Source organism: Heloderma suspectum, chromosome 2 (genome assembly GCF_057233095.1).
Source record: "Heloderma suspectum isolate Gila_16-S chromosome 2, 16-S_ref, whole genome shotgun sequence".
NCBI lineage: Eukaryota > Metazoa > Chordata > Lepidosauria > Squamata > Helodermatidae > Heloderma > Heloderma suspectum.
In genome coordinates this window covers 104,334,448-104,361,976 of record NC_139459.1, presented here as the reverse complement: position 1 = coordinate 104,361,976, position 27,529 = coordinate 104,334,448, and the positions used below count along the sequence as shown (strand labels likewise).

Here is a 27,529-nt window from a genome sequence, read left to right as displayed (position 1 = left end):
GGGTCAGCATCCTCAGTGAGCTGAGGAGGGCTTTCTGAGTAACTGCATTTTGAAATAAATTACTCTGAAATGGCATATATCCATTTACTTGTCAACTGCAGGAATTGTTATCTTTTGAAAGATTCTCTTATAGAGCAGCTGGGAACATCTTGTAACATTTGCAGCAAGGCAGTTCTAGGAGGATTGCCATTTTCCATGTTTAAACGACTAGCACTTTTTAAACCACAAAAATGATATCTGATTATTCGTCTAAATCCCCATCCAGATATCTGTGCATGTCCACTCTATTTTTAGAATGAGTGCAGTGAATAAATATGTAGCAGTAATTCTAAATAACATTTTCAAATTTCACTTGCTGAGGATAATTTGTCAGAGAAACTGAGGTAAGAAGCCAAGTAAGACTCAGATTTAATAATCAAGTCTGGATTGTGCTCAGGCTTTAAAAACTGGACTTATTTAATAATCACGATCACCTTTAACTTTTTCTTGCTTGTGGGTTAATAGTTGTTGAATGAATCATTTGCTTTTCTTCTTTTTCCCCAAAACTGGGAGTTATATATTTGCTTTTATATGACTGTGATAAGGCTGGAGTTATTCTAAAGGAAGCCACCTGGGGAGATGCACAGTTCCCCTGAGCCCAGTTGTTTTGGGTACCTTGATCAGGGATAGCAGGTGGAGTACTGACATGCCTTCCATCTCTCATCTAGTGAGGCGTGTTCAGGCTTATACATGTTTTGATTGATGACGATGCTAGAAGACGACAAGGAAGTCTTCACACACACCCTCTCTCCCATTTACTGTTATTTGATTGCCCAGGACAGGTATCGTGGGGAAAGGAATACTGCAAGCACTATTTTCTTAATTAGGGGAAGCATAGAACATGCAGTATTTCTAACAAATACTGTTAAAATACTGTCCCCCTCCACTCCCATACCCTCTGTAAAAATGAAGAGTTGGATCCAAACTAAGTTAGTCAAGCTGTAGTCCCATTTAAATCAATGGGACTTAAGTTAGAAATGATTAAATTGTTCCATTAATTTCAATGGGACTAGGGTGTGACTAACATCATCTGGGTCCAAGCCAAAACAGTTTCTTATTTTATAAAGGATCAACAACTGGCTTGTCACCTGTAACACAGATCTGCACATCCCTCTATTAGTCGAACATTTGTGATGCTCTGGTACATTTTCAAAGATTCTTATGAGGAGGAATAATCAGGCCACTAGCAGGGAAGTTGAAAGGCAGTGTGACATGGAGAAATGCTTATTTATTTCACAAATGTACATATGGCTTCCCAACAAAATTATCAAAGTGGTGAACATAATGACAACATAAACACTAAAATCTAACAAAAAAACCCTGATCCACTAATAAAACTATAACTAAGAGGCTGAGTCACACCTCAGATAAAACCTGTATAAAGAGATGGGTCTTAGGGAGATGTCTAAAAGTCAAAACTGTAGACTCTTGTCTGATGTCAATTGGGAATGCATTCCAGAGGGCAGATAGTACAACACAAAATGTTCTGCTACTAGTGCTCCTAAGGCGAACCTCAGGACTGTGCAGCACCATCGAAAGGGCTCCTGAAGTTTGCAAAGGTCAGGCAGGGATATAAAGAATCAGGTGATCACTAAGTTACCCTAGTCCCAAGTTGTTTAGGGGTTTATATGTTAACAACAAAACCTTAAACTTTGCCCTGTAGCTTACTGGCAACCAGTGTGGTCCTTTTACAAAAGAGGTAACATTATGTCAAAAGGAGGTCCCATTTAGTTAGTTAGTTAGTTAGTTAGTTAGTATTTCATTTCTATACTGCCCAATAGTCAAAGCTATCTGAGTGGTTCACAAAAATTAAAACCACAAAGTACAGCATAAAACAATATAAAAATTTTAAAGCTTAATACTACAATATAAAAGTACAACCAGAATAAAACCTATAGCAATGCAGAGATTTAAAATACAGATTTAAAACAGCAAAGCTAAAAGACTAGAGTGCACTGGGAAAATAAAAAGGCCTTTACCTGACACTGAAAGGAGTACAACTTAGGTGCCAGCCGAACCTCTCTAGGGAACTCATTCCACAGCTGGGAAGCCATAGCAGAAAAGGCCATCTTCTGTTAGCAGCCTCACAGCGGTATTCTACACCAGCTGGTGTAGCTCCACAAAGAGGACATTACAATAATCCATTGTTGAGGTTACCAGTGCCTGAACTACAGTGGCCAAGCTATCACAGTCCAGGAATGGCTGTAGCTGGTGTAGCAGCCAAAGCTAGTAAAAGGCACTCCTAGCTACCAAGGCCACTTGAGCCTCCAGTGACAAAGATGGATAGAGGAGCACCCCAAACTAGGTACCTGATCCTTCAGAGAGAGTACACCCCCATCCAGTCCACCAAGTCCCAGACCCGTGACCCACCTACCCACAGTGCTTCCATCTTGCCAGGATTCAGACTCAGTTTATTGGCCCTCATCCAGCCCACCACTGTGTCCAAGCACTCATCCAGAGCCTGCATGGCCACACCTGATTCAGATGTTATAGAGAAACAGAGCTGGGTGTTATCTACTTACTGATGACACCTTGCTTCAGATCCCCAAATGACCATTCTCAATGGCTTCATATAGATGTTGAACAGCACTGGGTGCAAAATAGTGCCCTGCAGCACCCTATAGCCCAAGTGCCAGGGGGCCAAACTGCACTCTCAACAAAACTCTCTGAGACTAACCATAGGTAGGAACAGAACCACTGAAGTACAGTAGCCCCAATACCCATCCCATTGAGCCAGTCCAGGAAGATACCATGGTCGGTGGTATTGAAAGCTGCAAAGAGGTTGCGTAAGAAGAGCAAAGCTGCATTTGACCTGCCCCTTACTCAATAAAGGTCACCCAGCAGGGCAACCAAGGCAGATTCAGTACCAAAACCAGGCCTGAACCCAGACTGGTACAGGTCTAGATAATCAGTTTCATCCAAGAGTACCTGCAGCTACCCCCATCAGAACCATCTTAATCACTTTCCCTAAAAATGGGGTATCCGACCAGGCGTTAGCTGTCACAAATCCTTGGGTCCAAGATGGGCTTCTTCAGGAGTAGTTGCATTACCATCTCCTTCAAAATGGCAGATAACACTCTTTCATGCAACAACATATTGACCACACCTCAGACGCACTTGGTCATGCCTCACTGGCTAGCCTTAATTAACTATAAGGACAGAGGTCAGTGTGATTGCCCACGTAACTGAGAGTATTTTGTCCACGTCATCAGGCTGGATTAACTGAAATAAATCCCATGAAACATGGCTAGATGAGGCATTGGACCTGTCACTTGGAACTACATAACTGGCTGGCAAACTGAGAGCCACTGGTAGAAAGAGGAGGAATGGGTGTGAGGGTGTTTCAGGAGGCAGCTGAGAATAACCAGATCAAGATGTCTAGTGGCTGAAGGAACAAGGAAAGATTAGGCACCATGTTAGAAACAGGGAAGTAAAGGAAGGCATGATGGAGGAAACAAGAGGTTGAGAAAAGCAGCAAAACATCATGGGGTGGGTGGAACTGAAAAGTCAGAGAGGCCAAGGAGCCAGGGTAGATCTGAAACAGACATATCTATTTGAAAAAAAAAATAGCTGCAGGGCTCTAGTAAGATCAGAATAGCTGTTCTGCAGAAGATACAATTAGAGCATCCTAAAACAGTCCATCTGTTTGGAGCAATATTATTTTTAATTTCTTCCAGCATTGCTGGAAGTAGTATTTTCAGTGGGAAGCACACATGTTCTGTTTTTTCACTGAAGAAAGCAAATATAACTCATTTAAATTTGGGGGCATTTTAACATCCTTTCTCAGCCACCCCATAATTTGAGATTGCCATAATATCCACAGGAGACAATTCTGTGGGTTTCCTTCAGTAGTTTCTAGGAAGATTTACTTGAAAAAGACCCATGTCATGTATATCTTTTCCTATTCCAACATTTTAAATTGTTGTAGAAAGTTAAAACGCCTCAGAAATAATTCATATAATAGTTAAGATTAGTTATGTATAGGTCTCTCATTATTTTCATACTTATAGCTGCTCAGGTGCTACATCTGCAAAGGATAGCAAACATTATTTTTTGGCTTATCAGTGAAAAATAGCTATAAAATAATGATTCACTTCTAATTTAGCTTCTGTCTGCCCACATAAGACTTGTATTGAGTCAACATCGTTTTATTGATCACTGTTCTTCACTATAACTTTTGCTAAACATATCTATTACTAAAATTAAGTCCCTGCTTCCTGCAGCAACCACTACTTTTTGTATGTGTGCTTGCCTTTTCCAAAGATCAGACCATTCGCTACCATAAAATGCAGGGGAGAGATTGATTAAAAAATTCTGGATTAAGTTGGTTGTTGTATTTCAACTAGTTTTCCTAAAATCCTGAAAAATCTTTATTGTGATAAACTATTGTAGCCTTAAAGCGGTTTTAACATTACTTCAGAGTCAATATTTTTTAGTTAATGGTTTGAATTACTAATTAAACTAACTTCATTAATCAAGAGACATATGATAGAGAACACAGAGCTGTATAACCGCATGCATTTTAAATAAATAGCCTGATGATGTTTGGGTTAGAATTGACATCTGCAATTTGAGTGACTCCCCAAAATCTGGGGTAATTCAGCACTATTTTAATTACCTAATAGTCTATTTTCTTATGATGTAGTGTAGTATTAAAGCAATTCAAAACCAGTTGTAACCGTCCTAGCTACATGCATTATAAGTGTAGTACTTCTTCCCAGATTTAATTCCTATGGAAAGCAAATGTTGTAACTTACTTTGGACAGCTGAGGAAATGTGGTACAGAGAATGAGTGGTGACACAGAAAACTAAGATCGTTACCTTCTCTTTATTGCTAACCTTATGGAGTGTGCCACAAAACATTGCTGAAAACAACTTTATGGGGTAAGAATACTGTTGGAGACAAAGGGAATGTATCTAAAATGCATAGCAATTAAAGCTGAAAGGTTGTGCTGCATGATGATTCATTTGGAAGAGATAGAGAAAGAAGGGATAATCTTGTCTTATGTTAAATCTATAATATATTTTAGGTACAAGCCTATGCAGAAAGTGGATGGAGTCGCAGACAGTTTCACGACTAGTGGTCAGCAGACAGGCACATCTGTTGAACAAACTGTAATTGCCCAAAGTCAGCATCATCAACAGTTTTTGGGTATGTGAGAAGTATATTATACAGGTATCCAAAGGCGAAAAAGAGCTAGTATGGCCTTTGGCTGAGATACAAAGGTGCTCTTGAAATTGTCCATTGCATTTAATGGGGCTGTTTCACAGTGAGTTAAATAATGGTATTTGTTACCAGAAGTTACAGCACTGCCACCAACTTAAATGGCTTTGAAAGGAGTTAGTCAAATTCATGGAGCATATGGCTGTCAATGGCTACTGTCAGGATGGCTATATATTACCTCCAGTATCAGAGGCAGCATGCCACCCAATACCAGTTGCTGGGGAACATGAGCGATGGGGTGCTATTGCACTTACATTCTACATGCAGGCTTCCCAACAGACATTTGGTTGGACGCTGGGAACAGAATGCTGGACTGATTGGCCATTGGTCTGATCCAGCATAGCGGAACTTAGGATTATTGGGACGTTAAAGAAAACTGGGCGTGACATGATAGCGCTCTTCAAATATCTGAAAGGCTGCTACGTAGAAGAGGACAAAGACTTGTTTTCTGCTACCCAAGAGGTCAGGAATAAATGTAATGGACTTTATTTATTTTTATTTATTTATTAAATCTTAATTGCCCATCTGGCTGGTCACCCAGCCACTCTGGGTGATGTACAACGGTACAATTTAGAACAGTAAAATTATACATTAAAACATTATTTAAAAATACCCTAACCCACCCCCAAATGCCTGCCTGAATAACCAAGTTTTCAGTGTGTGGCAGAAGCTCATTGAAGAGGGGGCATGGCGGAGTTTCCTAGGGAGGGAGTTCCACAGAGTGGGGGCCACCACAGAGAAGGCCCTCTCCCTCATCTTCACCAGCCTAGCTCTCCTGGCTGATGGGACAGAGAGAAGACCATCCAAGGCTGATCTTGTTAAGTGACCTGTCTGGTGTTGTTGGAGGCGCTCCTTGAGATAGGCTGGGCTGGAACCATATAGGGTTTTAAAGGTCAAGACCAACACCTTGAATTTGGCCCAGAAAACAACTGGTAACCAGTGCAACTCCTTCAGCACAGGAGTGATGCGATCACACTGGCGGCTGCCTTTAATGTCACTTATGTCACAGGAGTATAGATTTCATTTGAACATAGGAGAAATGTCTTGATGGTAAAAGCAGTTTGACAATGGAACCAACTCCTGAGAAGGGTGATAGGTTCACCCTCATTTGGACCTTTTCAAGCAGGGGCTGGACAGCCATCTGTTGGGGACCCTTTGTCCCTGGATTTCCTGCATCAAGCAGGGGATTGGTCTACATGTCCCACACGGCCCCTTCCAGTTCTGTGATTCTGTGATTCCTATGAATAGGGCACATAACATTGAGCAGATCTGGCTACCTTTGCTTAAAATATTTAATTTAGAAGTATAAAACTTTGATTTCTTTTTAATTGCAAACTTAAACTTATAATAAAACCTAATACCTTCCTGGTTTTCAGTCCAATACTTTGACCTTTTTGATATTTATTTCTTTGTATCATTCAATGTTTTCCTAATTAAACTGTGATTGACACAGTCTACAATATCTTTTTCCATTGTGTTGTCATGGAAACAGATGCATCTCGAGCACTTCCAGAGTTCGGAGAAGTTGAAATCTCTTCTCTGCCAGATGGTACTACTTTTGAGGATATTAAGTCATTGCAGAGTCTCTATCGAGAGCATTGTGAGGTAAGGAAGAGGGATTCTACAAAGCCGTTTTACGTAAGAATCCCTCCCATGCAGTCAAGACTTCCTCATGTGAGAGGCAATAATACATCAGATATATTCTCAGAATATCTCTTGCTTGAAAAGCAGAATATTGTGGAGAGAACTAATGTTTCACATATCAAATATGTGTATGTTTGAAAAGATGCAGTTGTGAGCCAGAGATTGGAGATCTACTTTAAGGTGTGCTTAAAAGCTTGTTTGCACCTATTGAGATTACTGTCTTACTACTCTGAACAGTATATTCGCTGTGCCACATTGCAGAATGCTTTTGAAACACCCTCCTAGTTTCCAGAGTGACTTGCTGTGCAGCTTGAGAAGCTACTATTTATGTAAAGTAAGTCAAAATTCTCACTGAGATTCATGCTGTTCTTTAGGTTGAGGTCCTGATTTTTAACGTTAGCTACCAGCTGGATTCTGGAAAAAGCAAGATAAAAATTACATAGTATCAAAATTGCATTAATCCTATTCTTGTGCATATAGGATTCTGCCTGCAAAGCCAAAGTGCCAGAGCACATGTCACACTTCTGATCTCTTACCTATGATCCCCAGAGGAAGCAACCCTATGGCCACTAGACAGCGGCTAGACAGCCATAGGATATCTTGTTTTCCGGGAACCGACCTCGGAGAACCGACCTCCCCCCACTTTGGCACTGCCTCAGAGGCAGCACTGAACAGCCCTGTCCTCCATGCTCACAAGAGGAGTGTGGAGCGACCGAAAAGGGGCATGTCTGGGGACATTCCGGGGTGGGGAGGGCGGAAATGCCTGTACAAAAAATCCAGCGTGTCATACAGCAGCCTTCTCACCCGTTCTGCCCTCCTGCGTACACAGCCGCAGTCGGCTGTCTAGCTGAAAATGCAGGGCAGGAGAAGCGTGGAGGGGATAATCCTCTCCACGCTGCTCCTGCCCTGCATTGGATAGGCGGTAACCTCCAAGTTAAGAGGCAGTCGCCTATCTGAATAGGATTGCATCCTTAATGTCGGAGTCCCTTAACTATTTCTCTCCAGTCATTGCCCCACCTCCCACCCCCGCTTCACAAATTCTGCCCTGGCCTTAACTATAGTTAAGCTTACAACAGCAACAACCTTTGCTTTGTTTTGCTGTTAACCAAGCTTTGAAATTACCTTCAAAACTATTTAAAGTCAGTACAGCGTAAATGTTAACTATGGTTAGTCAGCCAGAGAAGAGTTGAGGAAATTTGTTCTGGGCAAGAAAGGAGCAGAGTTAAAGGGGAAGGTGCAACCCCAAAGCTAGCTAAGAGATCTGTGTCCTGGTCCCAATAATATTTTTTTTTAAATTCCGTTTTAATTATTTTTTAAAAACATGCAATCCAGGCATGTTTACTCAGAAGGAAGACTGAATTCAGTGGGACATTGGGCGCAATCGTATGCCTGTTTACACAAGAAAAAATGTCCTCCAACTCCCAGTATTCCCCAGCCAGCATGGCTGTCTGAGGAATGCCGGGAGCTGTAAGACTTTTCCCTGTCTAAACAGGCATAGGATTGCACCCTTCTCCCTTTGTGTGTTTATGGTTGCTGTCACAGTGTTCAATATTTTTCATTCATTAAGTAAAAGAATATCTGTATCTGCTTTGGATTTTTAGGCAATATTGGATGTTGTAGTGAACCTTCAGTTTAGCCTAATAGAAAAATTGTGGCAGACTTTCTGGCGCTATTCTCCTTCGACAACAACTGATGGCACTACTATTACTGAACCAAGGTTAGTCATTACTTCTCAGAGCTTATGACTTTAGTGCAATTTTCCAATAAAATAACAATCTAAATTTTACATACTAAGTAGGAATGTTATCTCTTTAATTGCTAGATTAATTTGTCATTTGTTATGATAAGTGCAGTATATATTTGTATGCATACCAATTTATTTTAGGTGAATAGGGCCCAGTTATTTTCTCATGAAATAATATCCAATCCAAAGACCATTCTTATCACTGCTGCATAAAATGGTGCTCTTTGGCTAAAACTCTGAAGGCCATATATCAGCCATTACAACACAAAGTGCCTCATGGCAGTTGGACATGTTTCAGACATGTCTAATGTTTTATTTAAAAAAGCTTTGAAGTCCATTGTTCTTTTTTATCTTCATGTAAATGCATTTTCATTTATTCATTTAATACATTTGTTCACACCAGCAATCTGAGTGAAATAGAAAGTCGACTTCCGAAAGCAAAGCTGATTACTCTGTGCAAAAATGAGTCAATTCTGAAATGGATGTGTAACTGTGACCATGTGATGTACCAGGCTTTGGTGGAGATTCTCATTCCTGACGTCCTTAGACCTATTCCTAGTAAGTTGAATATAGATGACGTCTTGTAAGGATTTTTTTTTCTTCTGGTGATCTTGTGCCAAGGAACCCTTTAGGAGTTACTTTACAGACTACAGATGCAGTGTGGGTGCAGTCACTTTTATTTACAGTGTAGAAAGGTATATTCTACAATAATAAAGACTGTGTTTAAACTAAAAGTAAGACTTGACAATTCTGTGTTTTTTCAAAATTAGGTTTCAATATGTTTCTGGCACATACTTATTTGAACTGTACTTTTTTCTGGCACAGCAATGCACACTTTATATTTCATAACAAAAGAATGGCTTAAATCCAACCATGTCCTTCTGCCAGCAGAACAGAAACCACTGGCAGAAGGGATTTTCCCTCCCCTGCAGCTTGTGCTATGCTGGATTGAAGCCATTATTTTGAACTTTTTCCTCTGGTCTGTACCATACATTCCAAAACATTGAAGGCTGTTTATGTCAACTTTGGTTTTTCACTAACTTCAGCAAGCTGAGGAACTAACGTGTATTGGTACATGCCCGGTTAAGTAACATGTCAGTGGTAATGTTCCACCAAAAAGCAACTTTTCAATGACATGTAGCCCAGACATGTTAGCCGAATGTTTGAATCCACCTTAAGATGTTACTTCTAAGAGACTTGCTGGGATTAATACATTGTACATCTTATTAGTCAACTGTATTGTTAGAAATGTAGAGCAAACATTTTCTTTACTTTCTTTACCTTTACTGTCTCTCAGTCTTCTATTTTAAAACTCCAGGCATGTCTCGCAACACAGACTCAGCATCAAATTGCAAATGTTATACTTTAGCTAGCTAGCCATGATCAAATTGTTCTTTTTGATAAGAGAGTTTTCTTTTCAGAAATAAAATTATTCAGACCCATGCAGTGTAGTTTGTTGTTTCATAGAGAAAGCTGATTTATTGTGGATTCTAGCAAAGGATTTCCATTATAAAACATATGTGTCCTGGGCACCATGATAAATACTTATGAATTTATTTACCATCAACAATTATGGTTAGTAGTTTCTACAGGGGGCGGGGGGAATCCATATAACTGCGCTAGTATTGGGTTCTTTCCCTGAACAGTTATTTTGTAGTTCAGTTAAATGCACTCATGCTTTAAAGAGACATGTAGCGAACAAAGCTATTTTCTCTTCAAGTCATTATAAATGCTGTTAACTATTATAGTTACAATTTATTCAGAAAACATGCATATCCAACTATGCAAGAACACGCTACTAACCTTCTCTTACGAATGAGACAAAATAAAGTCTTACTATTTATATTACTTGTGGCGCAACTTGGGTGTTCTTATAGAACACAGTCCAAATGTCAAATATGTACTCTGCATTTTTTGGAAACATAGAGTTGATATACACAAGATTATGTATCTTTTAAACAGTACAGTGAAAGCAAACAGACATAAAGTATTTTATTGCAAATTTATTTGTATATTAGCATTTGTTGTAGTCCAGAGACTGATCTGGATGACACCCCACCCCTAGTGTTTGACATGCCCAGAACATTCAGATTTTCTCTTTGTTTTTTTGCTCTGAGCTTTAACTCATGTAACTATTAGCAACTCCACATACTGTAGGTAGATAAACATTCCTGAGGTATCTACAAATAATCAGGAGTTGGTCCGTGCTCATCTTTTTTGCTTCTTACAAGTAGTTTTCCAGTCTACCACTTGTCCTCATTGTATTTTATTGAGCCCTAGCATATTCCCAGCATTAGGCCATTTTTGTGAGTGGCAAGAGACTTGGATAATCCTGTGGCTAAAGGAGAAAAGAGATTGATTCAAGATAACATAATTTTGGGGATATCTTAAGGTCAGTTTCCTCGAGAATGATGAAGTAGGTCTTTGGATTCCTGTTTTAAAACTTACAGAATCAACCAGTATTTCAGAAAACCAGATCTGTCCCCGATGCATAAGCAAGATGTGTTCATGACACTTGTTAGTCAATATGACAAAACAAGCAAAACTTTCCTCTTATCAAGACTGACTTCTTTTTAACCTTTCTTTGGAATAACATGTTAATCTTACATCAGAAAGTTCCAAGAGCATTATCAGGACTCTAGGGGTGCCATAGACCACATTGGGAAGTCTTACTGCACTCTGTACACATTATTGAACTGTATTCAGGGATAGGAAATTGGTACCCTTAGTAGGGCAAGGAGGCTGATTTGCCAGTGGCCAAAACATTAGCCTCTCTCCCGTCCTCTATAATAACAGTAACAGTGTCAACAAATAGGATAAGAAGAGGAACAGAATGGAGTGTGGCATTTGCAATTTGCCAGCTTTTGAACCCATGTGAGAAGGAGCAGAACGCATGGCAATAGCCTGGGGCCAACAGAAAAGGAGCTTAAAATGGCAGACATTTGGGTTGCCAGGATTGTGGTGGTGGTGGTAGAGGAGGAAGCAATATTGGTCAGCAGGAGGATTTGGGCAAAGATTTAGTGGCATGTGGGAAGGGAGCAGGGCTTGGAATCTGGAATCATTTTTCAGATGTTAGGAGTCTAATTGAGATGGAATTGATGATACTTCGATTCTGAATTTGAGTGTAATTGCCTGTGTTCTGTGAGAAGTGTATGAATGCGCCCTGTGGGCATCTGCTGGGTGGGGAGTTTGGTCCAGTCCCTTTGAGTTTCATGCTCTTGCCTTAGGTTCTCCTAGGAAGTTTTATTAGTGTTATTTTACTTAAACTGTAAGCCCCCCCTCCCCCCGGTTCTATTACATATCAAATGCCTCTGGTAAACCATGAATATCAAGATGAGAACCCTGAGTCAGACAAGACCTGGCTTTTATCTATGAATGCCCACTGTCTTCAGTCGGGCCCTAAACCTGCACTGCCCTCTGAACACAAGAAAGGCCCATTCATTCTTTATTCCTGTCCCTATTTGGCTGACATTCCACATTCTATATGTAAACCCTTCTTTAATGTTTTCGTTTCCCAGTTGGTTCCAGTATCTTAGGCTCCCCCTCATCTCTTCTTTCCATTTCTTCCATTCCAGGAACACCAGTCAGCTTCTTCCCTCTGTAGTTCCGTAGATCTTCCTCTGTTTCACTTCTAACCAATTATCCAAGATGGTATAGGCAAATATCGCAGTGTTATCTGGCTATATTTGAAGAATATATTGCTAGAGACATGAATACAAATGATTTTTAAAAACTTTAAATACATCAGAAGCCAGAAATCTGTGAGGGAGGTGGTTGGACTGTTAGACAACAAAGGCGTAGGAGGATAGGGAATTTACAGAGAAACTAAATGGATTATTTTTTATCAGTCCCAACTGCAGAACAAGTTGTCTATATATTTTAGGACTAAGGTAATAAATACATGATAAATAATTGACTGATTAACAAATCACCACATCCCTGGCTACAGAACCATATAGTTAAGGAGGTCAAATGTGAAATCCTGTTTAGAAAAGAAAAGAAAAAAAACCAACTTGCCACTAAAATTGGCCTCCCTATTAGACAATTGGAAAGCAGCTTGTATGATATCAATTTTTTTTAAGTGATCTGGAGTGGGGGAGCAGAAAATTTACAGAAAATCTGAGGGCATTGAGCAATAATATTGACAACGTTTCAGTTCTATGCTACTACAGGGAAGCATGATTTTTTTACTCTGAACATCAGATTGCTAATGAAACTGCTACTACAAAAGTATTAGCCACTAACAGCCTGCATGTGCTATATTAAATCAAATGCAGCTCACGCAATTTTCTCACATTGTGAAGCTGAGGTGACAGTGTTGCTCTCCAGAGTAGCTTTCTTGTATATTAGTCACTCCAGCTTCAAAGAATGCAACATTAAGGCTTTTTGTACTTACCAAGCACCTTAACAAACATGAGTGTCAAGAAAACTGAACATTTTTCTTATACTTGTTATAGAATTATCCTTTAGTATTAAAGGCCTGATACAAACCTAGAGGCATTCATTGGGTTTAAACAAAGGTGGTCAAAGAATTTGTTTTGGATTAACATGAAATAAGACCCCTCTTGAAATCTTTAGAAACATACAAAATGCTTTGTGCTTTTTGAGTGATTTATTTCTGGTAGTTGAAAAGAACTTTGTTTACGAATGCTAAATTCCTTTTATGACTGTTCGCATTCTCTTTTCTTATTATTTCTTCCTACCACTCTGTGGTACTTAATTTGAAAGCAGGTTGGTGCTGTTTTGTTCAGTACTGCTTTTATATAAAAACGTTTAGTACCCTTAAATCAGCAGTGGGGAACGTCTGGCCCACAGGGGAACCTCTACAGGCCCACCCCTCTTCCAGGCTCTACCCTCTCCTCTGACATCATCCCCATTCATTTTTACATTTCTCTGTGCAGAAAGAGAGAGATGGGAGCTCTGTTCCTCTCTCTGCACAGAGAAACGAACTCAGATGGTGCTTGGAAGGGTTCCTCTAAGTGTCGGCTGATTCCCTTCCATTCACATGCCGTTCACCGCCCAAATTGGCCTGACTTGGACAATGCTTGGTGGAATGGCTCCTCCAAGCTCTAATTGAATCCCTTCCCATTGCATGCTGCTCGCCGTCCCAGTCAGGATGGTGGATGGTGGGCAAAGGCAATGCCTGATTTGGCAGCTTCTTGGAGAAATGGCTCCTCCCAAGTGTCAGCCAGATCTCTTCCCTTCACACAGCCCTCACTGCCCTAATAGGGATGGCAAGCAGCAGGCAAAGGAGGTGCCTGACTTGGCCTGCACTTGGAGGAATCACTCCTCCCAGCTCCGCCTTGAGTTCTTTTTTCCATGCAGAGAAAGGCATATTGTTCTGTGCCCCTCTCTGCACAGAGAAAGAAAAGATGGGCGTGGTGTGGTAGATGATGTCAGGCAAGAGGTTTGGGGGAAGGGCTCCACCTCCTTGATATTTAGTCCACTGGATTTTTATTATGGCCAAATTTCAACATAATTACTTTGTAGCTTTTTAGTTGGTCTTGATAAAGGCATTATCCTACTGTTTCTTCCATTTTAATAAGACTGTGGCCATATGCCTGTGTAAGTGGCTTGTATCTACAATATCTATATGTGGAAGATGTATAAAATTAAGCCTTCCAGTTGATATAAAGCTATATGTCAGTTGTCAGATATCTCTGTAGAAATCAGTGTATGTTTACTAGAATGATTATTTCATGGAAGCTTGTATAGAGCTATTCAGTCCTCATTTGTAGTTAAACTTTACTATTCATGCCATTTTTTTTTAAAGCAAAGTATATTTCTAATGGGCAATTAATATGACTAGTTTTAGCACTAGTGATTAATAGTAAATATTTAATCTCAGTGATTAATATTTAGCTAGCGTTTAGCTTTTATTTACTGTAGTATGTTGTGTTGTGCATAGAGGGGTTGTTGCTATTCACATTTTATGTAGGCCAGGACCTATAGAAGCACTTGCATATGCAGAGGGTGTGCATGTATGTGCACACATGCCCAATTTTCCCTTGTACCTCACTCAGTGGCTATCAGAGGTCACCTAGAATTTGGAGGGGGTGCAGAGAGACAGATGGGAAGCATGGCCCTTTGGATCCCAGTTACAGAAAGTTACAAGTGGGACCTGCACTGTAGAATGTTCCTGTTCATTGTTCCAGTCAGTCAGCAATGTTTTCCCATTTAGACTGTTTTTGTGGGTATCCCACTTAGAGTTTTTCTGAAAAGATTTGTTTGTACTTCTGCAAACCTTGGGATTCCCCCAAGCCTGCTCATACCTCCCTCTTGTGCATGAGTGCTGCTGCTTTGACTGCATAAGTAATAGCATTCACACCTGAACCTTAGAAATAGAGAGAAAAAATGGGACCTGTAACAAAAGGTTGCAGTGTGGAGTGCTCTTGTTCACTGTTGTGGTCAATCAGCCATGGCCTCCTCCAGAATACTCCATTCCATTCCCCTCCCACTCAGTTTTCTGTTTTGTTTTTTTTCTCTTCAGTCAGTCAGCATTCCATGGCCATTGAACACACTCAGTCGTCTGACTGTTTGGGGAGTTGGGCGGGGGGCTAGTTGGGGGTTATTTTACAAGATTCTTAGCACTTCAGCCACCGCTGGTATTCCCCTAACCTTGCTAACTCCCTCTTGTGCGTGGATGGCACCGTTTTTATTGTATAAGGGCTGCCACTTAGAGAATTGACATTGCTGTTAGTATATATGATTATCTCTTTTTGTTATTCCTTTGACACTGCTTGTTTCCTTTCACATTTTAGACCAGCCTTCCCAAACCTGGTGCTCTCCAGATGTTTTGGACCTCAACTGCCATTAGCCTTAGCTAGCATGACCAAAGTACAGAAATATTGGGAGTTGTAGTTCAAAGCATATGAAGGGCACCAGATTGGGGAAGGCAGTTTTAGACACTAGTTTTGACAACTATATCTCTCATATCAGTTAGATCTAATGAGAAATAAGGAGCCAAATTTTAATTTCAGAATTCCTATTTATGTATTCCAGTGTAAATGCCTTCACATATATCTTTGTTCCACCATGTATCTTAAACTGGGAAGGTACTCATATGTTATAAGCTAGCATCCATGTTTTTTATTAAAACAATATGATAGAGCTCAATGCCTGTGTTGAATGCTTAATTAGTTCCTGAGAAACTGCAAGACAAAATTCAGTGCCATTCCATGATAGGAGTTTACTCTCATTCCAATCTGTTAAGTGTATGGTATATGTTTGGGATGTACAGACTTCATGCTGATGACTAGATTTAGTATAGAAATGGTGTTACAAGTTCAAGCTGCTCCTAAAAACAATAGGAGAAAAAGGTGTTTGAACTGGAATATTGAAACATTCTGGAGCTTTAAACTTGAGGTAAATATAAGCACAAAAATATTACTTTAGTAATTTCTGGCCTTCTGTAAAAATGCTAGACATAGCCACAGCCCAGGGAACTACATGACTAGATTCAGGCCCTCAGCAGAGATTTGTACTTCTGTCACTTAAAGAACAGACTCCTCTAACAGCAAAGCACTTTTGATTCACAGAGAAGGTTCTAAAGCAGTTTCTGATTGTATGTGAGAGTGTGTGCTTATGTTATGATTGACCTGTGGTGATAAGGATCTGCTGTTGAAAGAAAAATCTTATTTGTTGTGCATAAACTCTTGAATACACCTCAGTTAGCTCCCTGAATTATGGTCATAGGGTGAGCGAGTCTGTGTTTGTGTCTGTTCCATATATATTTAAGAAGTCACTGAATGGTTGGGGTTAGTTTTGCATGCTAGGTTTTAAAAACTTAGTATTTTAATGCATTTTAAAACATTGATAAAAACCTTTTAATTGTATGTGTCTAAGAATAACAGACAGTGGCTATCAAATATGTAGGTTAATATTCAAATGACACCCCAAACTCTAACAACCAGATAAAGACATTAGCTGTAAAGCACAACAATCACAATAGAAGTTAAAATTATGGTATGTAACATTAATTAGTATTGAAACAATCAATAGAAATTCTCCATAGAATTAAATCACATACAGCTCAGATCCAAAAGTTAGTACTGTACCTTTTCAAAAGTGAATATAAAAATCTGCAATCTCAGATAAGAGCCAAGGACTTTTTACACTCAATGGTGTAGTGGCAAATTTTGAAGTGCAGCCACCTATCATTACATTCCACATATCCATGTCCCCACCCAGAGTCCCTTGATCCATAACAACAAACCAATTTTCCATCAGGAGCAGGTCTTTTGTAAAAGTAATGGGTCTTAATTACCTATTCAAGACAAGCCCACCCCAAAATACTCTGCATTACTAGAGGGACCGCTCACTGCAGTATTTTTGTTGTTCGTGGGAAAATCCATCCCACCCAGCTACTGTGAGGATTGCAGCTAATCACAGAGAGAATAGGAAGCTTGCCAGGGGGTGGGGGGTGGCAGATGATGTCATTGTCCCTGCTAATCAAAAAGTCCTGGTGCTCTCACCCTGCGAGCCCCAACTCTACTAAAACGCTGGTTACACTGTAACTCCACAGCAGGAGCAAGTGCCTTCATCTAATGATATACTTACAGTCTGGAGTTACATTGTCATGTATGTATTCTCTTACCTGTTGTAGAATTGCACTGTAATATATTGTTGACCCTTATTTGGGGCCTAGTTTGTATATATGGAACTGAACCTGTGTCTGGGCTATACCACTTCAGACTGCATGCGGGGACTCACATGATTGAATGCTCTTCCATACAAAATAGCTCCTACTTGCAGTCTGAAGTGACACAGGCCAGACACACATTTACCTCCTCAGTGAGAACCAGACCATGGCCAAGTATTCACTGTTCTATAGGCATGTTGAGCCAATACAGTACTACCTTTAATTCTCTATGGTATTCTATTCATTGTCCCTACAGTGATTAGTACTATGCATTAGCAGTTACTCCCTCAATCTACTATGTAGTTGTAGTATTCAAGGACATAAGTCTTTCAATACACACATGCCTTGACTTTTTTTTTCATTTGTTTTGTATTCTTTCATGCATAGGTGCCTTGACCCAAGCCATTCGCAATTTTGCAAAAAGCCTTGAAGGTTGGCTTTCCAATGCCATGAACAATATTCCACAGAGAATGATTCAAACCAAGGTAAGATAAAGAGTTACTTTCGCCTTCTAAATCATGTCGATCAAAAACGGCGTTATGAAAAATTAGGAAGGCATCATTTTTAAGCTCTCTGTGACACAAGTATACGATCCAATGTCAAAAACGTCCCTTTAAAACAAAATCATGCAAAATTTAGCCTTAATTTAATATGAAATATTTTATATATACTAAATGGGTTTTAGTAATCTATGACATTCTTTAATTATTACTGGAAACTTACAATTCATCTAAAAATATCTAAAATTATCCTATTGAAGGACTTTACATGTCATGTAATTGAATACTGCATTCATTGGTTGTTTAGTTCCTAGCTGTAAACTGGCAAAACATCTGTCAGAAGTTGCTAAGACATGGCACTGTGTGTGGGGAGGAATTATGTGAATTCTTGTGGACTTCATGCTTTTTGGATCTTGTCCATTTCAATCCCCTATGCAGAACTCTTGTCTTTAATTACCTTGTCCCATAAAAAGAATGAATGGCACAGAGCAAGACTTCTGGCAGATGTGGCTGTATTGTGCATGTGTTATCATATCCACGATGCTTCCCCACTCTCATCAGCATTCTTTCTACGAATAGCTGGGTGAAGAATGCTCAGTAAAGACAAGACCTTGGTAAAATTTGCTGGCCAGTCTCTGTCCTGTGAGAGTGTTATGTCAGGCCTTTTTCTTCATTCTTTGTAGGTTGCCGCTGTAAGTGCCTTTGCTCAGACTCTGCGAAGATACACATCTCTTAATCATCTGGCTCAGGCAGCCCGTGCTGTACTGCAGAACACTTCTCAAATCAACCAGATGCTCAATGACCTCAATCGTGTTGATTTTGCCAATGTCCAGGTATGGTGGAAGTTTACAGAATGCATATGGGCACGTTGTTGTTTCTTTTTTGAGTCTGAGTCTCTGAGCTGCTAATGACAATTCCATTTAGAAAAACTGCTACAATAAAATGTTTTGTTTCTGCATACTTTGTATGCATAACAGAAAAATGACAGCTTATATCTCAGCCTCCTTGTAAGAAAATAATCGTGAAACATTTCTGCAGTTTGGGGTCTTGCACTTTCTGAATACTTGTGGGTTGCCAACAAAACACTAGGGTATCCCCCATTATCAATATCACTGCATCAGTGGCCAGTAGGCAAGTTATCTTCTAAGTCAATTTTAGAAAGGAATCAAAATGTTGACTAACCCATTTGAAATGATCAAATAAGTTATTTAATACAACTATACATACAGGAGAAGAAGCAACAACAAAACATTTAAATACCCAACAATTCAATTTCTCCTCTTTCTGTCTATGACACCCCCAAATCCATCTATTCTTTTAACTATCCAGAAAATCTTATCTCTCTTTTTTTTTTTTTTTGGTGCTTCTGCCCCTTGATTCTACTTTCCCATTTGGGTTCACATAACTGACTTGTCTAAATGTGGAACATGGAGCCATTCCTTTTGACTTCTTTTGCACCGTGACAGGAGCAGGCTTCCTGGGTGTGCCAGTGTGATGACAACATGGTGCAGAGGTTGGAAACAGATTTCAAGATGACTCTTCAGCAGCAGAGCACTCTGGAGCAGTGGGCTGCCTGGCTTGATAATGTAATGATGCAAGCACTGAAACCATATGAAGGAAGACCTAGTTTTCCTAAAGCAGCGCGACAATTTCTATTAAAGTGGTCTTTCTATAGGTCAGTGCCTTAACGTAGTCTAAACAGCTTAAGTTCTGTTGCATACACACGCTGTTCTTTTTTTTATTACAGTGCCATCAGTCTGCATAGCATTTTATGATATATCCTAACCTCAACCCCTCAGTTATGTTTTCCACCTGAAGTTTGGCATAAGTAGTGGAGAGTCAATGAGGGACGAAAGAGAAGAAATGTAGTTACATATAGTTAGGCTTTGTTGTAGTTGGGGATGATGACTTGCGGGTGATGTTATATCTTGTTTCCTGGGAAGCTATTTTAATGCTTCTGAAGATCCCAGTAAAGAAATCAGTCACTGCCCAGAAGAGAGGGATAATTAACCTAATACTGAAGACCAGAACCCAATTTCAGTACAGACAGTGGGAAGGTTCGCACGACACAAGGGTGGTTAATAAGGAACGGTGGATTATTAATCACTCCCTTGCATGCCAGGTGCATGCTGCCTGATTTCCCTAATTATCCTTGCTGGGCATGGCTTGTCATTATGTATGAGCCCACCAATGGTGGGTGGCTGATGTGGTTAACAAACCACCCAGAACCCACACTCTGTTGTAGGGTTGCTGGGTGGTTTGTTAACCACCCCAGCCAGTCACGCTTGGTGGGCTCACACATAACAGCAAGCCACCCCAAGCGAGGGTAATTAGGGAAATCAGGTGGCACACACCCAGCGTGTGCAGGGGTGGATAATAAGCCACTGTACCTTATTAACCACCTGCCCACAAGTGTACAAACCTGGTCAATGTGATCCTTGTGTACCATGAATAGGCATTGTGAATAGTCCTGCAGGGTTTATCCAGCCTACCAAGATATTCCCGCAGTTCATGGGTGTCCCACTGCATGGTGACTTTCCTGTAGTCTGTGCTGCTTCAGCTACAGCACATGAACCTTATGTGGACTACCCTGGTTATGGATTGCGTCAATAAATAAAATAGTGTTCATATTCATTGTGCGTTGGACTGCATGCTAAGTTGTAATACATTGTGCTCTGAGTGTATGCAACATGCATGTCCCTCACCATCGAGTAACAGCAGCCACTGCCACATATCAGCTGCATCATTTTCCAGTAACCCTGGTATAAGTAATACTGAGAAAGGAGAGATAGTGTCCTGGCTTGGATGTAATGCTAAACCTGTAGATTAGCACTATGTGAATGAGCCACAGGCTCACACATTCCTCCAGCACAGCTTCAAGAAGGAGATTGGAAGCACCCGCTTCCTGTTCTTAATTAACTGCAGTTTATTGTTATGTCCCCAAATTACAAACTATGGTTAGTTTATATTATTTAAAAAGACCAGGATCAAATCAGAGTTTATAATAGTTTATGTTAAGCAGAGTTTCCAGTTTGGCTGTAGCAATAAATCCCAGTTAGTGTAAACCATGAAGCGGGATGTTTTCAATCTCTTCATAGTCATGCTGGTTGGGGGCGGGGGGGGGGGGAGTGCACATGCCCAAGGCTTGCTGCTGCTCGTTTGCATAAGGCTACAATGTGGTTTAGTGTTACATCAGAACTACACCATTTACACCTAAGTAGAACTTTTAAAATGTACTATAAATAAGTATATTTGCCTAAATGGTTTAATTTTTCAGGATTATTTTGGATATGCTTCAGAGGTTTCTGAATTACATATTGAATGATCATATTTCCCACTTGTTTAATTTTTATACAGCTCAATGGTTATTCGAGATTTAACCTTGCGCAGTGCTGCTAGCTTTGGTTCTTTTCATCTGATCCGTCTACTGTATGATGAATACATGTTTTACTTAGTTGAACATCGTGTTGCTCAAGCCACAGGAGAGACACCTATTGCAGTCATGGGAGAGGTAAGTCCACAATTAGACTATTTCACCAGCTGGTTTAAAGACGAACTAGAAATTATTTTCTCTAAAGTGTATTCTAAGTAAATATTTCTTGTAGTGGAGAACTGGGTTAATTGTTGCAACAAAACTTCTTTGTGCAACATTTGGACATGATGGATGTAAAAGCAAGGACAGTATCCAGTGGTGTCATTCCAGGAACTCAAATAGCACAAGCGGGGATCTGCCAAATCTTTCATTTGTGCAAGCAGTTTCCCATTGTGCTTGCACAACCAGTTGTGCAAGCTGTTGTGTAATTGATTTCACAAATGGGTTGCACAAGTGGAATGTGCAACACATTGCACAATAGGTTGCACGAGAGTTGAGAGCAAGTGGTTGCACAACAGGTTGCACAAGCGGAATGCACAACCACTTGTGCAACCATGCATAACTTTAGTTGGATTCTCCTGTTGCGCATAGTTCAGAACCTAGTTTCCACTAATGCGATATCATTTGCACTAATGGAATGACACAGTTGGATACTTCCCCAAGTTCTTCTTCATGGTCTCTCTGCATCACACATATGGGCTCTGAACCTGCGCTGAGTCTCATTCGAGAAGCTTCTATAGCTGAGGAACTTTTTGGCGGGAACCCTTCCCCCACCATCCACTGTGCATGTCCCAGCGGGTTCCCACCCGTTCCCTCAGTTCTCTTTCGACCGCCATAGTGGATAGTCTTTTCAGAGCTTCCTCTCTGCTTAGAAAGCGAATTGCCTTGCTACTGCTGAGAACCTGTATTTGTTTATTTCTTGTTGTTTGTCTCCTTGTCTTTGTTCTCGTCATTCAAAAAAAGAAAAGAAAAATCCCTTCGTTGTTCGTCCATCCCTCAACCACGACTGCGGTGCCATCTTATGGCCACAAAGGCACCTTTTTGAAAGTGCAGGAGTAAGTTGCCCCCCCCCGACCCTCACTCCCTCTGCCTTTTTTGTTTAGGTGAGGGACACCTCCCTGACTCCTGCTCATTGTGCTAATCATTTACTAAACAGGCATGAAAGAACAGATCGGACAGGCATAAGGCAGAGCTGTGGAGGAGAGTGTGATTGGCTACAGATCCAGTAAACGCTGCAGGGTCTTCTACAAGTAACAAAGTTGAGGTGACTATGTCTTCGTCTAAGCCGATGTCTCCTCGCCCGACTACTTCATTCGAACAGGCTGATCCTCTGACCCCAGGACTCTCCTTAGCACTCTTGGTCACAAGAAAAATCACAAAAAAGGCAAAGATTCCAAAGTCGGGATCGAATGGCCTTAAAAAACATAAGAAGAAGAAGGTTGCTGAAAAATCTTTGAAACCAACGGTTCCGCCAGCTCCGTTGTTGGACTCGCCAATTTGTGTATTATCACCGGTACCTGCTGCTCCAGTCGCTGAGCCAGTGTCAACAGTGTCTGAGGGTGAGATCCTGGAATTCTCCCCTCCACTACCAGTCTGTCGGGATTGAGAGATTTCACCATCTGGAGACAGTCAATCGCCAATGAGGCATGAAGCCCCATGTCACCATCTTCTGTCCCCTCCCCAGTATCGAGAGCATGGGTTTTATTCTGGGCCGTGTCATTGTCCCTATGGGGTTCTCTGTTTTGATTTTCGCTACAGGTACAGGTCATGGTCTCCTCACGGTGATTAGGACAGGTACTCAGAGTGGTCTTGCCCGCCACAACGGCCCTACCATTTTGAGGAATGGTGTACTGTTCGAGATTGAGAGTATTTCTCAGAGCGCTCCAGGTATGCTGCCCCAAGCTTTCCTTGGTATCACTCTTGCGTCGAAGACTGTGTCCCATTTTCCTGAGAGGGATGAGTTCCTGGTGCCTCCACCCGTGCCACCTTGTTCCGCTTTGTTGCTAAGGGACAAGGCAGAGCCAACTAAATCGGTACACTCGATTCCAACATCGGTCCCACAACCAATCCCATCAACGGACCGCATACTGGAAATGATTTCACACCATGATTCCGCTGATGCCTACCAGTCATACTCCTCTTCCTACTCATCTGTTCCGCCATCCATTCCATCTCCAGATGATGTAGTGGGATCCTATGATATGGTGTCTCCTTCAGAGGATGCGTTTAACTTCGCTGAGCAAGTCAGCAGAATGGCGCATTCCTTGGGCATCGAAGTTCAACAACCGGACGAGCATATACAGGACCCCATTTTCGACGCAGTCCATACCGAGTCGTCAAAACCAGTAGTGGTGCCTTTCCTTCCTATCCTTCTGCAGACCATCTTGGAAGGCTCCCTCCTCCATCAATCCAACGTCTAAGTGTATGCTTAGACCACAAATGCTGTATGCACTCACTTCTGCACAAGAGTGGTGGTTGGTTGATCGTCTTTGGCGATGCATTCCAGATTCAATGGCAGAGAGAACTTTTCTGTCTGTTTCCACCGTTTCCCCTCCTCTCCAAGGTGTCGCAGAAGATAGCACACGACGGGACGGACTGCGTTCTCATTGTTCCTTGGTGGCCGAGGCAGCCATGGTTCCCAACTTTACTGCGTCTGTCAAGGAGACGGTTTCTGCACCTTCCACAGGCTCCGGTTCTGATATCTCAGGATCGAAGTAGGATCCGTCACCTGGATCTCGACAGATTGAAGCTCATAGCTTGGAGGATCCAACAATGATCACTCCTTCTCAAGTTCATCCTGGAGTTCAGGAGATTCTGGATGCAGCAAGGAAGCCGGCTACCCATTGATCCTGTGCTGCGAAGTGGTCGTCCTTCCAGTCCTTTGCCAATCTTCATGCTTTCAATCCTCTTCAGGCTTCTTTGGAGAATGTTCTCTTTTTTCTACAAAGTTTGTTTCCAAAAGGGTTAAAACTTTAATCTTTAAGAGTTTTTCTCGTGGCTTTTTCTTGTTACAGAGGGCCAGTTCTAGGTTTCTCCCTCTTTACTCACCATACTACTCGCCAGTTCCTCTGGGGTCCAAAGAAATTGGCCCCTCCAGTTCGAACTTTGGTTCCTCAATGGAGTCTCCCAGTGATCTTTCCTGCTCTCCTCTCGAAGCCCTTTGAACCTTTGGCCATGACAAACCATTGCCTACTCTCATGGAATGTTGCCTTTTTGGTCGCCATCACATCCTCTAGATGTGTCAGTGAACTCTGTGCCTTGAGGGTGGACCACCCCTACATGATCTTTCACAAGGACGAGGCAGAAAAAGAATATCGTTTTTCTGCCAAAAGTAGTCTTTGACTTTCATGTCAACCAGACCATATCGCACCTGACCTTCTTCCTGGACCCATCTTCTGATCTGGAAAGGAAATTGCATGCTCTGGATGTCAGGAGGGCATTGGCTTTGTACAAATCCAGGACAACATCATTCCATACCACACAATGCCTTTTTGTTTGCTACAGCGGTCTTAAGAAGGGCTCTCCTGTCTCTTTCCAAAGACTGGCTTCTTGGATTATGCAAACCATGGTTTGGCCTATGATTTGTTGGGGTTGGATCTCACTCCTCACTTCGGAGCACATTCCACTCAGGCAGTAGCCATGTCTGTGGCTTCACCAGAGGTTTACCGCTGTCAGACTTGTGCAGGGTAGCGACGTGGTCGAAACCGTTGACGTTTGTGAAGCAGTACAAACTCGACATTCAAGCACGTTTGGACTGTGCTTTTGGGCGAGCCATGCTATCATCAGTCTTGGCTTAAGACACCTACCCGCCTCCGGTAAGTGAGCTTGTTAATCGCCCATATGTGTGATGCACAGAGACCATGAAGAAGAAATGCAGGTTGCTTACCTGTAACTGTAGTTTTTTTAATGGTCCTCTGTGCATTCACACAACCCTCCCATTGTCCCCGTTGCATTCGAAGTTGGTACCGAAGTGTAATTGATTTCCCTCGGGCCCAAGGCCACATTAGCTGGTCTCAAGGAACTGAGGGGACAGGCGGGAACCTGCTGGGACAGGCACAGTGGACGGTGGGGAAGGGTTCCCACCAAAATGTTCCTCAGCTATAGAAGCTTACCGAATGAGACTCAGCGCAAGCGCAGAGCCCATATGTGTGAATGCACAGATGACCACTCGAAGAACTACAGTCACAGGTAAGTAACCTGCATGTTCAGTTCTAATGTCTGACATTTAGGTTCCTGAATCCATGTTGAGCTCTTTACAATTTCTGTATATTTTACTTTGACTGTATATATTTGTTCACACCGTGAAAATATATTGAACCCTATATTTTGCTCTTGCCATTTGCCCCCCGTTTGTTCCTTCCTTTGAGTCTGCAGTCTTCCTATAATTTCCAGTATCCAAGATACTTTTTTTTGGTACCACTCTGGCACTTCAAAACAGTAAATGAAATTAAATAATTAAAATTATTTCTTTGCTTCTTCTTAGAATAAAGAAAGCTCATGTTTTCCTCCCAAAGCAGGTCTTTCCTATCATCCTAATAGTCATCTTTTTAGATGAAGCCTAATCATCCTCAGGGGTTTTCTTTTGATTTTATCAAAATTCTGCATGAGGAGAGCTTGAAGAAATCTGATGTAGCCTTTTTGAAACTGAAAGTAATAATAAGCTTTATAAATTGAAATCATATTTTGTTATTTTGGTTATTCTAGACACATCAAAGAGTATCCCAATTTTTTATATTAATTTTTGCTTCCTTGTATACTGCACAATATCTATTTCTGATACATGGGCTAAAATTAACAATGTCTTATAAAAAAAGGTGCAATTCAGGCAATGAGTCCTCCTTACTTTCATCCACCAAGTATACAAAATGCTTGTTGCTGCTTTTCTGGTATGTTCACTTCTTTTGTTAAATACTTACAGTTTTGCATGCCTTCATCCATTTTATCCTTCTTTCCTTCTCTCTTTTCTCTGTAATAGTCTCCTAAATACTTCTTGCTAGCCAGATACAGATTACAAGACTTTGTGGTATGCATTAGGAGCAACGTTTTCTTACCATGATTGCCATCTTAGAGCAGACTTCTTCAACCCAGTGCCCTCAAATGCATTGAACTCTACTCCTGTCATTCCCAGGCAGTATGAACAATGGCAGTCCAACACATCTGGGGGGCAACAGGTTGAGGAAGGCCCTCTTAGACCATTGACTTCCCCACATGGCTAAGTGGTGAAAGCCCAGAGATCTATGCATAGGGTGAACAATTGCTACTTGTGCTGTTTCTGTGGAGCAATGGGTATAATCAGTCTCATAGGGATTGATTGATAGAGGATTTGACCGCTATAGAAATTGGTAGGATAACATACTGAATAAATTTATATTAATCATTGTTTCTTCTCCAGTTTGGTGATTTAAATGCTGTGTCTCCTGGAAATATGGACAAAGGTTAGTATTAAATACATTATAGATCTTGATTTAGATCTAGAGAATTGCAAGTGGAGCTCTGCTCATACAATGGGGCTTTCTTAATCTCTCCTCTCCAATACAGCTCCATGTTCTCCCTGAAAATCCACTTTGAGGGTTGGGGGAACCTGTGGAAGAGAGTAAATCAGTGAAATTCAGCGGGGAGGGGGACATCTTGCATGAGCAAGGATGTGTTTCTGCTCACACAAAGCACCTTTGGATCAAATCCCTTGTGTATTTTAGTTTTGAATCATATCTGTACCATATAATATTTAAAGGGACTCAAAAACAATTCTACAAGGACCTCTTAAATTCATTGGTAGTGTAAATCAGGTTTAACTGACACCAGTACGATACAGTACCTGCATACCAGTTCAGTTCCTGGTCACAGGTTATGAGAGTGAGAGTCCAATCAGATAGCTGTAGATACTGCAATCCTAAAAGAACTTGGGTTTATAAGTAAACATATAGTGTTAAATCCAACATTGCTTCCTCTCTCCTCCCAACTGCAGCCTACTGTGCCACCCAAAAATCTGCCCCTGAGGATTTTCCAGCCCTCCAGAGGAGATTTTTAGGGTAAACGGGGTCTGTGGGGGGAAAGGGGAAATTGCCCCCCCCCATGGCTCTGCAGACAAAAGCAGATCCATCAGCAGAATGACATCATTGGATACAACCCCCCATAGCTCAGAAACTGGAAGTATGGTTGTAATGTAGCCAGTAGAATTAAAGATACCATTAAAAGTAGTAGAAATGTCCACTATAGTTAGGATGACTAGAAGCAAATAAACCTTCACCTGCAAATTTAAGAAATAGTGAATTATTTGACTAACTAACTGGATATTCAGGGGGAAAGATGGAGCCCAGCCAGGTGCATGTGTAAGTTAGTCTAATTGGTGTTGGATCTGCCCACG

General features: G+C 41.2%; 1 protein-coding gene across 6 annotated transcripts in view; it reads left to right on the top strand.

The window, feature by feature from the left end:
* Positions 1-27,529, top strand: part of RFX3 (regulatory factor X3) — a 172,833-nt gene that overhangs the window by 133,516 nt on the left and 11,788 nt on the right. For all 6 annotated transcript variants that reach the window (XM_084834413.1, XM_084834412.1, XM_084834411.1 and 3 more), the window contains 9 exons: positions 5,070-5,191; positions 6,756-6,868; positions 8,509-8,624; positions 9,055-9,209; positions 17,680-17,777; positions 18,476-18,625; positions 19,259-19,467; positions 21,150-21,303; positions 26,558-26,600. In XM_084834413.1, the coding sequence (XP_084690539.1) occupies positions 5,070-5,191; positions 6,756-6,868; positions 8,509-8,624; positions 9,055-9,209; positions 17,680-17,777; positions 18,476-18,625; positions 19,259-19,467; positions 21,150-21,303; positions 26,558-26,600 (1,160 nt within the window). The remainder of the gene's footprint in view (positions 1-5,069; positions 5,192-6,755; positions 6,869-8,508; positions 8,625-9,054; positions 9,210-17,679; positions 17,778-18,475; positions 18,626-19,258; positions 19,468-21,149; positions 21,304-26,557; positions 26,601-27,529) is intronic.